Source organism: Sipha flava, unplaced genomic scaffold (assembly GCF_003268045.1).
Source record: "Sipha flava isolate LNK unplaced genomic scaffold, YSA_version1 222_pilon_pilon, whole genome shotgun sequence".
In the NCBI taxonomy this organism is placed as follows: Eukaryota; Metazoa; Arthropoda; class Insecta; order Hemiptera; family Aphididae; genus Sipha; species Sipha flava.
The window spans coordinates 997,226-1,013,467 of NW_020272853.1; the positions used below are offsets into that span (position 1 = coordinate 997,226).

General features: G+C 30.1%; 1 protein-coding gene across 6 annotated transcripts in view; it reads right to left on the minus strand.

Annotated features, from left to right (window-relative positions):
• LOC112683261 (RNA-binding protein Musashi homolog Rbp6) overlaps positions 1 to 16,242 on the minus strand; it is a 433,196-nt gene that overhangs the window by 120,472 nt on the left and 296,482 nt on the right. For all 6 annotated transcript variants that reach the window (XM_025554187.1, XM_025554184.1, XM_025554190.1 and 3 more), the window contains one exon: positions 15,462 to 15,503. In XM_025554187.1, the coding sequence (XP_025409972.1) occupies positions 15,462 to 15,503 (42 nt within the window). The remainder of the gene's footprint in view (positions 1 to 15,461; positions 15,504 to 16,242) is intronic.

Genomic DNA, 16,242 nt, shown 5'->3' on the forward strand with positions numbered 1-16,242 from the left:
TATGATAACGACACTTACGCAGCACTTGCGTGTTGTTGGTTAAAGCTCGCCTCCGGTTCAACGCGCGAAAAATTTTGCACGTACATTATTGTAATATACATTCACCATAAACATGTGAAAGAAGAAAATCGGAAGACGAAATGTACCACGTAGAGTTTCAGATTCATAGTATGGTCAATCTCTGTACACGCGATCATCGGAATCTTGACATTATAATTGTGCCGTTTACGACATCTATATTATTAGCGTATGCATTACACCCCGAGTGCATCGAGTGCCACAACGAGAGTACCTATAAATGACCTTCTCGTTGGGAGTAATTTTGTTCCCAGCGAAATATAATCGACGGCTAAATCGTTCGAGGAAATGAGGAAATTCGTCCCGTCGCTGCAACACTGGGTATATATTATACCGTTGCTGTCTAAATTCGAGTGGCCGAAAACACGAGTTTCCGTAAGGGTCACCTTGGGTGACTAGTAACAATAATATTGCGTGCGTTGTGACGGGGACGCTTGTGTGCAAGTGCACACATCAAAGGGGTAAACCGACCGGAAACGAAAAAATGAATGTACGAATCACGGAAGGCTCGCTGGAAATTAATTTCAACCAGCCTAAATGACCGCGATTTCATGCTTTTCTCATTTATTTATACTACAAAAATATAAAAGCAGAAGAAGCATTACCACCACGTGATGTATTAATACGAAAAAAAAACAATAACGTAAGAAATCGAGTTTGATCGAATATTAACAATAGAAATAATAATAATTTGAAAATATATTTTTCTAACGGTTGTGAGTTATTTTGGCGTCACACAGATCAATTGGAAATTAATGTTGTATTAATAATAACAGTACAAAAGTATGACCACAGAACCCTGTCTCAGTAATTTTTGTTTTATTTTTTATTTTTTTTTGATTTTCAAACAACAAAGGTTTATGAAATAATTTAATTTCGATTTTAATTTGTATATATAGTATTATTTAAATATCAATACATTTATTAAATAATTTTTTCCAAATACTTCCAACATATATTCTGTATATGTATATAAGTAAATGCTTTGTTATGTTAGTAAAAACTGCTCCTCGGAAATTTAAGTAAAAAAAAAAAAAAATTCTTATATAATAACAATTAAATGTTTGACATAGACAATAATGTATATGTTCAATTAATAACAATAAGGAATAAATACATGAGTGATGGTATGGGGTTAATTTTTTTTCCGATAGTTGAAATATGTCAAAAGTAAAATTTGATCATATAATAAAATGGAGAATAGGTTTTAGGAAAAATATTGAATTAGAAATTTTAACATTTGTAAACGTAACACACATTACTTTTGCATTTACGTCCAATTACTGTTCGACATGGTATCTACATATGATGTCAATGTTCGTCTCCTTGTCAATGATATTATATATTATCTTTGTTATTGTCGCACGGATTTCGTGAAGTAAAATAAGTGTGAATCAATACATTTAGAACGAAATTTATGGAAAGTTTATTCTTGAAGATAATTGCAATAGGCAATTATGCTATTATGCTATCCTATTATGCTGTTGTACAATCAAGTGGTGGTGAGTGGAAGGGTTGTGGAGAAATTTGAGTTCCATTAAAATCAATCAAACATTAACTATTAACTATTAAGCTATTAACTAATTCCGAGTTAAGGGGAAAACAACAGTCATAAATAATATATTCATGATAGAAATTCTACAATAATTTCGAATTCTGACACATTCTAACAATTCACCTTCAAATGGGTATCGAATGTTCCTAATGGATTTTATTTGGATAATATACATGCGCTTGTATCAGGGTAGAGTTACAAAAAGGTTTTCTTGGTAGGATGGCAATGTTGCTTGAAAATTATATGAAAAAAGTGTTCAACAATATAATTATATATTAAAGCAATTTTAGTTAATTATTTTTTAAAGAAAAGTAACTTTTATTATTAGAATATAATACTTATATTATTTAGTGCAAACGTTCTAATAATAGTCACATGTTACGGAGCAATTTCCTCAATAGCTATTATTTTGTATTGTATTGTTTTGCATAATTTAGACATTATTATTTCCTATGAAAATATATTCAAAGCATAATAATAGTAATAAAACTGTTTATTTAAACGTTTCCATCAAATTTACAAAGTTACTATTAACAGTATCATTACAAAAATCTATCATAATGAGAATAAAATTATAATTGATCAGCTTGGATAACTGTTTGATTACGTGGAAATCTGAAAAATATTACTGAATATAAGAATAAAAATTATTATTTTATAAAAATATTTATTTTTTTATATGGAAGCTGTTAAACATACAAAAATCGTGTAAAGCAATAATATAAAAATGATCCACCTAGAGTATCCTGTTGTCATAATTTGCTATTTATCTACTCAACATTATAATTTTTAAAAAATATTGTATGTGTCATAAACAGTATGTTTTATATATTTTTATAAAATTATGTGATATATTTTCACGTGAAAATGTTACAAATAGGATAAAAAATAAATAAATCCAGATTGAAAATACCCAAAACGTCAAATTTCACAAAAAATTGTATTTTCAATAAACGCGTATAATTGATTAAAATGATTTCACTTAACTGCAAACTGCAATTGCTAGTAACTTTGACCAAAATTCAAGATGAATAGACAATTGCATAAATGGATTTACATAGTCAATGTTGTCGATAATTGCCCATGTTTCGGTCAACATTAGTAACTTTTATGGAAAATATTATACGTTATTAAATATTATAATCATTTAAAACAACATTTGGTCGCAAAAATGTAGAGAGGAAAAATTATGTTCGCATGTTCATAAATAATAAAACATGATATACAGCATACATACGCATAAAAGTATTATTCATAAATGTATATAATATATATTTTCGTACGTATATATATTTTTATGTATTTGTAAATCTGTATAAGGCATCAATTGCATTGGGCGAATTTACTTACCAGTCGACGATGAATTTATTTGTTGCTACTAAATATGTGTTGAACAGACGTTGCTCGCTCGTGATTAAAGTTTATAGTCGAGCTACTATTGTTGCTATTCACCGGCTATTTTCATTGGCACCGGAGAGAAAAATCGTTTTGTGTAATCGACGAGGCTAGCAAAATCGCTATTGTTTGCAAAATATTGGAGGTTCTAGTTTGTATTTCGCACAGATGTAATTATTATTTCTTATTTATTGCGTCGGAAACCGAAATGAAGGAAAACTAAAAAGTAGTAAAGAATTCGGATCGGAGATTGGATTGCTAGATAAGATAAATATGGTGCATTGAGTACATGAATAAGTGAGAGTTGAAAGACGAAAACGCTGCTGCCTACCGAAATCTTGTAAGCGTGGACCAGTTCGATTATTTATTAGACACAGACGAATGTCTGAGTTCATATATCATTAATATTATAATAATTTATAATTTATATAATAAATCCTAATTATTATTCATCACGTGATGTATGGTTGTCATGCACGGGCAAGCAAGTGAGTTTACTAGCCGAAGTGAAATCGAACAGATTAGCTCAATTGCACGCAACTTTGTTCGCTGATGAGCAGCAAGTACATTCGTCCAACGCAATCAAGTCTTTAATGGTGGGGAAAACAATAGTCAATTATTTTACAAGTTTTCAGGAATCTGAACGACAACTTAGCAAATGCAAGAACAGCGATTGCTGAACTGAAACTTTCTTGGCTACCATCATTAGCGATATCGGTCGTTAACATTGTTCATAAATGACTTCGAATAAGCAAGTCGGATTTCATTGACTAAAATAACCTTTTGAAAATTATTGGGTGGGCGGGGGCGTGGGACGACAATGAGCGGAATAGTTGTGTGTGTATATGGTATATATTCAAAAAGTCAAAGAGTTATAGATTTCGGAGGTAAGTCAAAATACACGCGGAACGAAATATGATACGGGTGATTTAATTTTTCACAAAAGTCGTATATTACACGAGATATTTTCGGAGGTGTACGAATAAGTTCATAAATATAATACGCCATATATATACATATATATATATATTCTTTATGTAAATAGAAATCGCGAGACTAACGACGCGACAAAAATGTGTTTGTCGTACGATTTCTTGTTAGAATAATACTGCAATAATAATTGATTTACTGTTGTACTAAGTCCAGTGTGGTCGTAAGTAAGAAATCGATGAAAGGGTAAAATGCGAAGTTACCGTCATTATACGATTTGCAATGTAGTACAATTCAGAATATGCTATTTGAGTAATTGTTAGTTTGCTACAATGAATTTTCACCATAATATTAGTATCAAACTCACTGAAACCATAGACAAAACCCATCAACTACGATTTATTTATTCGTCAGACATATACACAATATTATTTATTTATCTTACCTTTTGCTTTATCCATAAAAAAAAGCTACTTTTAAAACTTATTATTATTATTTTTTTTTCAAAATAATTGGTATGTACTTTATTCTTCCCATGTTGTTGGTTATACTTTTTTTGAAAAGTTCAATTACGTATCATAAAATTAAAAATTAGTACGACGTATTAATATTTACAAATTTAACTTTCACCAATTCTGGCGTATAGACGATTAATCGATTGCAAATTACTAACGTTTTAATTTCGTATTGCAGAGTTTTCGTTTCCTGTGCATAAATAAATGTATATGTTATCCAATTTTCCTACTCCAACAACGTGTTCGAAGGCACACATAACTGCCCGTGTGATCACGATTACCTGCACTCACTGCGGTACACGCCATATGTTTCTTCATGGACTTATTACCGTGGAAACGGCGTATCATCGATTCGATCGGAATAATATTCTATTAAAACCGGCCGAGAGGTGTTTGAAAAGATTTAGCTCGGAAAAATTTTGTCGCGGGTAAACTACGGAACGTCTAGAATGAAAGTTTTAATGATATCCGTATTAAAATGTGTTGTATAGAATAAATAATAACGCAATACGGTTAGGGACGCAGACGATGCTCGAAGAGACGGGATAGCGGCGGCGTTATAGTCAGATAAACGAACGATTAATGCGTAATAATCCCGCGGATTAAACGGGATTTGCTCGCGCGAACTGAGAATAATAATATTGAATTTAACCACAATAGTGGCATCGTATACGCATGCACATATCGTTCAGGCGTCTTTTGTCGTTAACGAAATTATACATATACATGTACAAGTATATTATATTATTAAACACATATATTATTATTATTATTTTACGTTTGGTGGTGGCGCATGGCGGAGTGGAGAACAGCGTATCAGATAAACAGGAACAAAGTTTTCGTGGGTCGCGGACGACGACGTATACAAAGAACTCACGACGATATGGCGTGGATATATAACGATAAAGTCGCGCCTGCGCGCGATGCCCCAGCATTTGTGTGCCCGTAATAATGAAATGTCTCGTACAGGAATACAGTATGACTTACGAGCAATTTATTCCATCCTCAGACCGTCGGGAGACTACCCTCCGGTCCCCGTACCCCTCACCAGCGTTGTTTCGCCACCACGCCGTCCCATCAGTTGCAGTATAATACGTATGCACACACACACACACACACACACATATATATATATATATATAGGGTCGGGAAACGTCGAAAGTTTATAAACTTTGAGTCGCTCGTTGTTCGTCTAAAACGTATACAATACGCCAACGATAACAATGCGTACGTATAATTTTTCATACACGAGCGCAATATAAACGTCATCATCGTCGGTTTCCGTTATGTGTGCGTATGCGTACGTACGCATGTTAGTTATTCGTACATAGGGGTGTGAGTTTTTTTCTTTTCTTTTTTAATTATTTTTAAAATAATGCAAGAGAAATACAATGCGAATGTTATAAATATGCGACTAGAAATCGCAAAACCTACAAAGAGAAAACAAGAAACGACATATATATACTGGGTATATTATAATAATATACAAGCAGTCACCATAGGAAGGGAGAAGAAAATTTATTGTCACCACCTCTGAGTAAAGAGGACATTGATTATTATGCATCACTACGGCTGCAATGGTGACATCTGTTTCTTACGACTGTCTCTTTCTCTTTTGTTTTATCTCTTCCAACGCACTGATCATTTACCACTACCATCACCAGCATCCCCGTCTATCAAGACTTATCATTATAATCTTCTGACTGGCTGATAGGTCTTTATGTACAAAGATCCAATTATGAGTATTACTCGTCTAAGTAAGGTTTACACTTTTACAGTACTAAAAATTGTTAAGCAATTTCAACTAACAATATGAAATTATTATACTTATTTACAAATATATTAAGTATATTACAAACCCTAATGCACTTTAATTTTTTTTCTTTGTATTTCAAATGTTATACATATATATGACTATGTTCATACACACACACACACACACACACACACACACACACACACACACACACATACACATACACCTAAGCTGATTAAAATTATCAATTAAAATCCACTCAAAAATAAATTACACTTTATGGGCAAATTTGTTTGTTTTTAGATTTGCATTAGCGTCACTGCACTTTGTGAACGTTTCACTATTTTTTAATAAATTGCTTACGTTAAAAATATATAATTATCTATTGACATTATAATTATTAATATTATTATTATTATTATTATTATTATTATTATTATTATTATTATTATTATTATTAACATTATTAATATAATAACAGTTAGAAAAAATACACGCACACACACACACACACACACACACACACACACACACATATATATATATACATATACATATGTATGTTAAACATAATTATAAATAATTATAAATAAAGAAAAAAATTAATTTTAAATCTTAAATTTTCAACTATGAAACACCGAATTTGGAATTATCCGTATTCCATAAATTGAAGAAAAAACTAAAAGAAATATGACTTATAGTAAAATTTTTTCTTGTTAGATGTGGTTGGTTTGAATAGATCAAAAGAATCCAAAAACTTTGCAACATTAATTAAAATTGAAACCTTTCCAAACATTGCCAACCACCTAACTATACCGGAGGCAACTTTTCTGGTCACATTTGAATAAACTCCAATAGGCAAAATAGTGAAAGATTACAAAACAAGCCTGTTTGTAGAGACATTATACGATACTTCAAGGATTTAATGTTCGGTTGCAACGAAATACTTAAAAATACCATTGTTCTTTTAAAAATGTTTTTCTTCACATTAGAACAAATATGTAATTTAAAATTGCAATGTATTTAGATTCGTCATATTTGAATATCATACAATTAAGAAATATGTATCACCACTAAAATTTAGATACCTATTAATTATATTTTTGTCTAGACATGCTTTACTAAAAAAATACAGTAGAATTTGTTTTGTACGTAATTGTTGTCATATAAACTTCTAGAAATTAATGAAAAACTCATAAAATACAAATACATTTTCAAATTAAATGGAATGGCACGGATATGAAAATAATAATACATTAAAATACTATTGAAAAGATAAATAAAAATATTGTGGTGATGTTACATCATAAATTTAAATCCAATCAGACATTTCCAACACTATATTATAGGATTGCAAGCTTGTCAACTATGGGAAGTGTTATATTACATAGGGAACGAAGCCTTATCGGAGAACTATTATAACTGGTAAGGCTATATTTTAATAAATTTAACTATTAATCGGGTGTCGGAAAAAGGCTATTGAAATATGATTATGCTTAGGTGCAACTGAAAACAATTATATAAGAATTTTAAAGAGTACACGACCTCGTAGATAAAGTAGCCATATAAAATATAGTTGTGTTTATGCATACGTTTTAAAGGAGAGCAAAAATCCATGCAGTTTCATTTACATACTGTTTATACCGAACAAAAGCGTTGGTACTTTTACATAATAATTATATTATATCTTATATATAAAAATTACGTGTTAGATAGTTTGCCCTCAATTGAATCCAGTGGCGTGGTGAACATCTTTCAAACCCTAAGAAAATTATTTATACAATGACCTACCTACTAACCCCTCCCCAACCTTCACTCCATCAAACTATATATAATTCTCTGTATGCTAATTTTGAATTTTTGTTATAAGAAACCTTGCTTATATGTAAATGTACTATTAGAAATTAGATTTTATAATTGATTAATTATATTTAAAATTCAATACATAGAAAATAATCTAAATTAAGTGAAATATCTTTTTCGCAAGATAAAAGCATTAATGATTCCATTCTGTTTCAACCGATGGTTTTTCTTAATCTATTCTTTATTATCTTTACCTCAGTAAATAAAAAAAAAATCAAGTATTTTAAGAGTATAAATATTACTTTTTAAAACAATTTACTATTAGGTACCTGAGTAATAATATACATATATTATAACAAATATATAATGATGATTAAGAGTTATTTGGATATAATTATTTATGACAAGTAAATACCAGTATAATAATAATGATATAATACTATAATATTGTGTACTAAAGTGTAATATGTATAATTATGATTCATATAAAATCAATAATTAAAATAAAATATACTATAATGTTAACAATCAGTTAACATTAATTTTAAAGGATACAAACAATAATTGAATATATATAATTTAGTTCTATTTTACCTTAGAAAATAATCGTTCTGCAGAAGCAGAAGATGCAGGAATGATACACATGGCTTTAAAAGCTAAATATAAATTAGGAAACGGAGTCATTAAATTATAACCACTCATTATTTGGACCATTCGAGAAGCAAAACCAAATTGCTTATCATTTGTATGAGAAACTTCTATATCTTCACTTTCACTATCAATCTCATCATTCTTATTAATATTTTTCGACTGTTGAGCAAAGATTTTAGATACTTCCGGATTGGTAACACTAACTTCCAAAGATTCAAAACTTGCTGCAAAAGCCAAATATTCAGATTGTAAATTGCTTACATTTATCTCAGGAAGCCATTTATGAAGTTCTAAAAATGTATTTGGAGGAAAAAATGAGTCTTTTGTGGCATTTTTAATACAAGCATATGATATAATAAATTGAGATCTGTTAATATACCTCGACTGGATTGAAAACGACTGTCTAATGTACCAACTATTTTATTCAGAGTATAGAAATATACATTTATCTTAAATTTGTTAAGAACATTAGTGAGAGCTTTATCTTTGCAATTTTCACCATGCAATTTTGTTTTCCTCCTGAGTCGTTCTTCTTTTAAACTAGTTTCTTCTAACTTATGCAATGCAGAAAATTATTTGGCTTCATCCCTTATGTTATTAAACGTATCTTCAGTTTTTAAATTTTTCATTCGATCTTGTGCGCTATCAATTAAATGTAATGCTTCTACAGAGTCCAAGGTTAATGATTGTAGGTAATTTGAGAGTGGGGTGGTAATATCAAATATTTTTTTTATAAGTATTTTATATGTTTGGATAAAGACCCTTTGCTTGGCATGCTGTGCTAGTATCAGGTGACTTAGTGAAGTTTTCTAAAGTTTCTAAAACAGCCAAATATTTAAAATAAATTACATTAACTGCATGATCGTTTGAGATCCAACGAGTGGTGGACAAATTTTTCATTTTTAGTACTCTATTTGGGTATAAAAATAGCTGAGCTTCAACAAAGTCTGCTGTTTGTTTTCTAGCCGAAATGAATGTAGTCAAAGCTTGGATATTAGAAATAAAAATTTTAATATCTAAGTAAGATTCATAAACATCGACAACAACTAGATTTAATACCAAATATACGCAAAACACCAAATATATACAGCCTGTGGATTCTATGATTGAATATGAGATATTAAACCTTAGTATTCTCCTTGCATTGAACTTGCACCATATGCTTAAGCGATGAGTTCTTTTTTCTATTCTAATTGTATTTTGCACATATATCAGAAAATAAATTAAATAAACCGTTGACTGAAGCATCTCTAGCTACTTCTAATGCAACTAAATGCTCTTGAATAGTTCCATTAAAAGTTACGAATTTAACAACAAATGCCAATTGCTCTAGCTTATACAAACTAACTACAATCTATATAGTTATATATAGCACTATATAGTTATAGTACTCTATAGCTAGCCATCACTGCAGTCCGCCGAGATTAAGGACCTAAATAAAGGTACAAAAGGTCTCAAAAAGCCAAGGGGTACTCCCTCCCAGAACATTTCTAGGGTTAAGGAATTGCATTAGGTAAACATCGTTCAGCACGCGACTGATTGAATCCGAAATAGTTAACCAATTTTAATAATATTACACTTCATGTGTGTAATTTCGTCCAAATTATATTATAAAATTGTATATTTATTGAATAACGTCTTTCGAGTCTTTGTCGAACAGTTAATGCTTAATTGCTTAGTACATATCAATATACATGTTGCATTTTGCAAAACGCATTCAGTTTCCTATTCGTTTGACTTTCGCGATGATCTTAAATAATTCTCAAAGCTAAACAATGTTCGTTTGTGACTTGGAATTAGAAAATCCATGACTGTGCCATGGGCATATATATATGTTGCGTGATCACATATAGGGAAACCATCGAATATATTTGTTTTGACAAAAAATAGCTAAACCAAAAATATTGTGCACCGATTAGTAATCTGTTAAATTAAAATTATAAATTTTTGTACATGAGAATAGTAAAAAATATTATTAAAAATAATTATAAACTAGCTTGAGTTAAGTTGGATAAATCAGCTAGTATCAGTGATTTAAATTGTATAATACATATTGTATAATATTGAATTATAAAGGCGTATTTTACGCTATATATAAAAAAGTAAAATACAAGTGATATAAAAAAAAAAATCAGTGATAATTGATAAATGGTAGATAACAGTGATAAGTGATACCAGTAATTAAATGACGGAGCACGGCTATACAAGTAACATGGTTATTGGTAAATGGTTGACGGTTGGCATTGATTATAGAAAAGAGATTATAAAGAATAAACATCATTGTCCATTATAAATAACTATTCTAGCCATAGACGATAGATCTTTTAACTTAAGTTCCATAAATTCTAGTCGAAATATTTATAAATCATAATGATACGTGCGATAAGTGCTAAGTCATAAACATAAGTCAAAATCGTAGAAAGTAGACCGCAGTATAATATTATACTAAATTCTATTAATTCTATTTAATTACCTATAGGCTACAAGTTACAATTAATTGAAATTCCTAAACGTTAGTTACTATTTTTTTTTTTTTACTATGGGTCGACCTGATAAATGTCTAATATTATTGATTTTACATTCTTATTACACTCTGCCAGTTATATATTTAACAATTATGTAAATACCATACAATTTTTGTGAAATTCTGTATTATACATGTATAATACACGTATTATATAATTAAAAAATAAAATATGGTATTTTCACATCACTGGCTAGTATATATATATATTTATGAAAAATACTTCACTGATGAATGGAATCAGATAAATTATAATAAATCACGCCAAATTGAATAACTTGATTAGTAATGGACCAGTAATTACTAGTAATGGAAGAAATTGAGATTTTAAGACGAAATTTTGATGGGTTGAAGATTGAAAAAAATTATTGAATTTTTTTGTTTTAACTAGATTCGAATACTAATTAGAACTCTATGATAAATAATGTAATTTTCTTCAAATTTGAGTCATTGAAAACAATCGAAGGACGTTTGACATTTCAATAGTAACCAAAAATTGACTTTTATAATGTATGGTTATCATACTTCTCACATAATTTGAGAATACGAAAATATAACAATAATGTGACTGCAGTATACATTCAAAATTGTTTCTTACCATACGAGTTTTGTTTTCAACATTTTCCTGAACGGTTGATACACACATAACACAAGAAATGATTAACGATAATGTAACAAATGTATGTTTACATATTGCTATATGTGCGCCGCGTGCATACATTTTTCGAAATATACATTATAATAATAAATATTATGATTTGTTGCGTGCATGTCCGTTTGAATAGATGGGGACAAAACGGGTACCAAAAAGGTTAGGATGGTTCCACAAAGGTCAATAAAACAAAACTTAATAGCTGTCATATCGGACTAAAGTTCAAAACTCCGATGTTCCATTAAATTAAACAGCGTACCTATATACTGTAGCTGAACAATGATTCACTCGAACCGAAGGCATGTTGGATACGGGATAGTGCGGCGGCGGTTGTGTCGCAGTCGGATTACTTTCGTTGGTTTCGCACCGCCATAACATTATTCGCCAGTATTAATTTTAGAAGACACGGGACGGAGAGGAAAAAATATCATATTAATTGTATCGTCTTGACAACAACCGGTGATTTATTATCAGCGACGCTCATGTAATGTTCCCGATGGAATTTATATTACTCGGTAATAATTTCCGTTTTCGTGTCTTGGCCCACCGAAAAAAGAAAAAAAAGAAACGAAATCGCGCTGCACGAAGCGCGCAAAAAAAGAATTACTAAGGGTTTAATTTATTAACAAGCAATTTCCACTCTCACGTTGCTGTATCGAAGAAATAAATTGAAAGACAGTGACTAGAGAAATATATATGTATAATAAAACCAATAAATGGAAACGGCGCAAGCGATGGTGGACGATGATGCAGATTATAAAAATTCCCAACGATGCGGTCATTGTGTTTGGAACATCCGATACTTGAGGTAGAAGACAAAAAACTAACAATCATAATAAAACGAGAACTCATATTTGAATATAACTTCTTGCGTAAAATAGTAAATATACTATTACGTATAGTTTATACACAAATGGAAAACTATTGGTTTTTCTATTGTATCACTTTACACGCGCACATATACGTATACAACTATACAAATATCGTATGTTCGTATGTATTTCCCTTCTTTTTTTTTTTTTTAGTAAAATAGAGAATGTACAGTCATTTCAGCTTTTGAACTTTTCAATAAAAATGAGGAATAAAGAAATTCACCTAAGTATATGCTCGGCAGCATGAGGAATATAAGCAATATAAGGGCAGATGAAACATTTGCTCTTCTGAGCAGAAAACCCTTTTTCAGAATTCAAATGATCGGTATTTGAATCTTATTCTATTGTCTTTGAAGCAAAAAAATAAATAAAATGTAAAAACACACACATAGATAATATATATTTATTTATTTATATTTACCAAAACTTTTTTCTTTCTACATTACAAATATCTTTGTTTTAAAATACACCACGCATTCAAAAACATCGGTGTTAGTCCATACAGGAAAAATATATATCAAAAGTCGTCTATAGGAACAGAAAGTTATTTATTTATTTATTTTTTTTTTTATGTAATTTAAGTATTTATCAAACACTATTGTAATGAAAACTATATATAGTTTTATAAAACTCATGAAAAAAGATAAATGTTTATCGTTATAGTATTAGTGGTACATATAGAATAGAAACGTAACTTGGAGGAAGCATTACAAAGTTCGAAAAAACATCTGTGTTCACTAATATGAGTTAAAATAGACACTTAATAATATTATTATATCCTGAACGCATTTTTTTCCTTTGCTGACATACACGTTTTGTACCGTAGCTGACGTTCTACACTCTGTATTGGTTTGAATTATATCGTTTTTGAACATTCCAAACACTTGTTATATATATATATATATATATATATATATGTATATTTAATGTACTCTTACGTAATAACCGAAGTACACTCGAATTGAATGATAACTAGGAAAAATATCGTACATTTGCGGTGCATGGGAACACGGAGAACAGGATTTATATAACAGTTATATGGGGGAAAATGTCATTTTTAGCAGAAGCACGTTAGTTAAATAATTCATCCTTTTCCTTCCCAAACTATGGTATACATACACACACACACAAACACGTACAAGCGTACACCACGTGACTATACACTACATGTGTAGTGACTACACATATCTCTTAGCTCGTCAGGTGTAAGTAACCTTTTGTACACAGGTTTTTCGTATATTTTTGTTATACATTATGTAGGGGAATGCGCGTATTATATTATGGTGCATAGCCGCAAAGCAATACAGCTCGCATGTTATAGAGTACACACACGCGCACCTCTTCCAACCTAGCTGCCTGTCTACCTATGCGATGCCAACGAATTTTTAAACATATCGCCATGAGTAACCCTGATATTATTGATTCACATTATGAAACGATACGAAATAATAACGCCATGGCGTGAAAAAATCGTTGGAATTACGTATCTGTAAAAGATTTTTAAAATATTTACAAATACATTCTATTGAGCTGAAAAGTTCTGCGCGGTGCGGTGAAGACCCAACTACATATGACTAAACATCCGTATCATCATTCGATTAGAAAACCACCTTTTTTTCGAAATTCTTGTAATTTAATTATGTAAGGGTCCCATCACTTTTTTGTGTAATGTTAAGTACACCATTGTGGTTAAATGTTTAAAAAATATTTCGATCGAAATAATAATCATATTTGAACGTTTTTCAAATCACAATAAAGAGACAAAATAAGTGATCTGTTTATTTATTGTATGGGCAATAACTTATGATTTATATAAAATTCCTATTTTCGAACGTTTCAAAGTGTGTATAGATTTATATTTAGCTGGGTGAATTCAACCGCAGTCACTGAAAGTACTTTTGTGCAGTTTAATACAATTTTTTGAATCTAATAATATTTTTTTCTTTTCTCATGATGACTGGAAACATTTTAAATTATTTAAATGTATAATAAAATAATAAAAATAACTATTTACTATACTAACTATGAATAACTATTAGTTTTTTTATAATACAGCGGTTGAAGTCACTAATTATTTGGAGTCAAAAATTAAATATTTTTTTGAATCATAATCAATTTTAAATAAAGCATTATAATTATTAAAATTATATATTAACCCTATGGATATTAATACATACATCTAATTGACAATTTGACGATATATATAAATTAATACTTGTTTTTGAAATCGTTTCCATAGCAATTAAATACCTATAATGAAACGTAATAAGACCAATGCCCCGTATACAATTGGTCTTAGAATGCTGTCAAATGAAACCGTTTACTGTAAGTGGATTCAAAGTTATCCCAACATGCGAGTATAAATTTTTTTTTTTTTTTTGGGTTTAATTGGGCCTTGAAGACCATCCCGTCTCACAAACAGGCTTCCATCCTTCTCTATACAATGCGAGTATAAAATATATTTATGAGAAATCATATTTCCTTACGGCTTATTGATGGTACATGATCAACTAATTTAGTAGAATAAAAATAATTATTGTTTAAAATCACCACTGACTACTAGGCAGGATAATAAACTGTTTCCTATAAAATGTACCAATGTCTCCTGCGATATACTCGTATTATTTTTATTAGATTCTTCGAGAGACATTTTCTATTACAAGCTTATTTTTTTTAATGCATGTCAATTAAATAAAATAAAATAAAAAGGCGGTATCGACGGTCACTTACCTTCGGATGTGCTCGTCGTGGAAATGCCACTTTTGGATCAATCTGTAAATAAAAAACAATAAATTTACTATAGTATATTATATAACTGAAAATCATTAATTTTTCCATAATTTACTGTTATCAGTAATAATGTCCCATTAACAATTTCTATGCTATACGATTACAAAAATAAAAATGCAATTTTCTTCGTGGCAATAGTTAATTCACAGTTATATTGATAAAAATAAAATACGGCGGAAAAGTGTAACTGAGAGGAGAAATATTTTAGTACTTATTATCTAATCTCGACAAAATTAATAAATATTAATCATGGTCATCAAATTTGAGCTGTTTAAAACGGAACACTAATTTTTTGGAAACAAGTAAATATTCTGTGGGAGTTCAAATTTTGCCGGAAACAGAGGAGCGGGGAACACTTAAGGATCATAGATTCGAATCCGTAGTTGACTGAAATCATTAAGTTTTGTATATACATTAAGAGGAATCGAGAGGATAATAGTATTGCATACGTTGGTGTTGCAAATTTTCAATTCTGACCTTGTAAATTGCCTTAAACCACTCGAAACCATCACTGTCGGATATAAAGTCACCGTGTTTTCCATAGGCATCCGTTGAAGGATTTATATGGTAGAATAGAATGTGGAGAAAGGGATTTGAAAAATGTGGAGATAAATAGTTAAAACCGTCACAAAAAGACTAGTTTAATAATTGAAAACTGGCGTACACAAAAGGGCTGGGAAGTACGTGACTTCTGTGAATGACAGCAACTTTTCACCGGTGT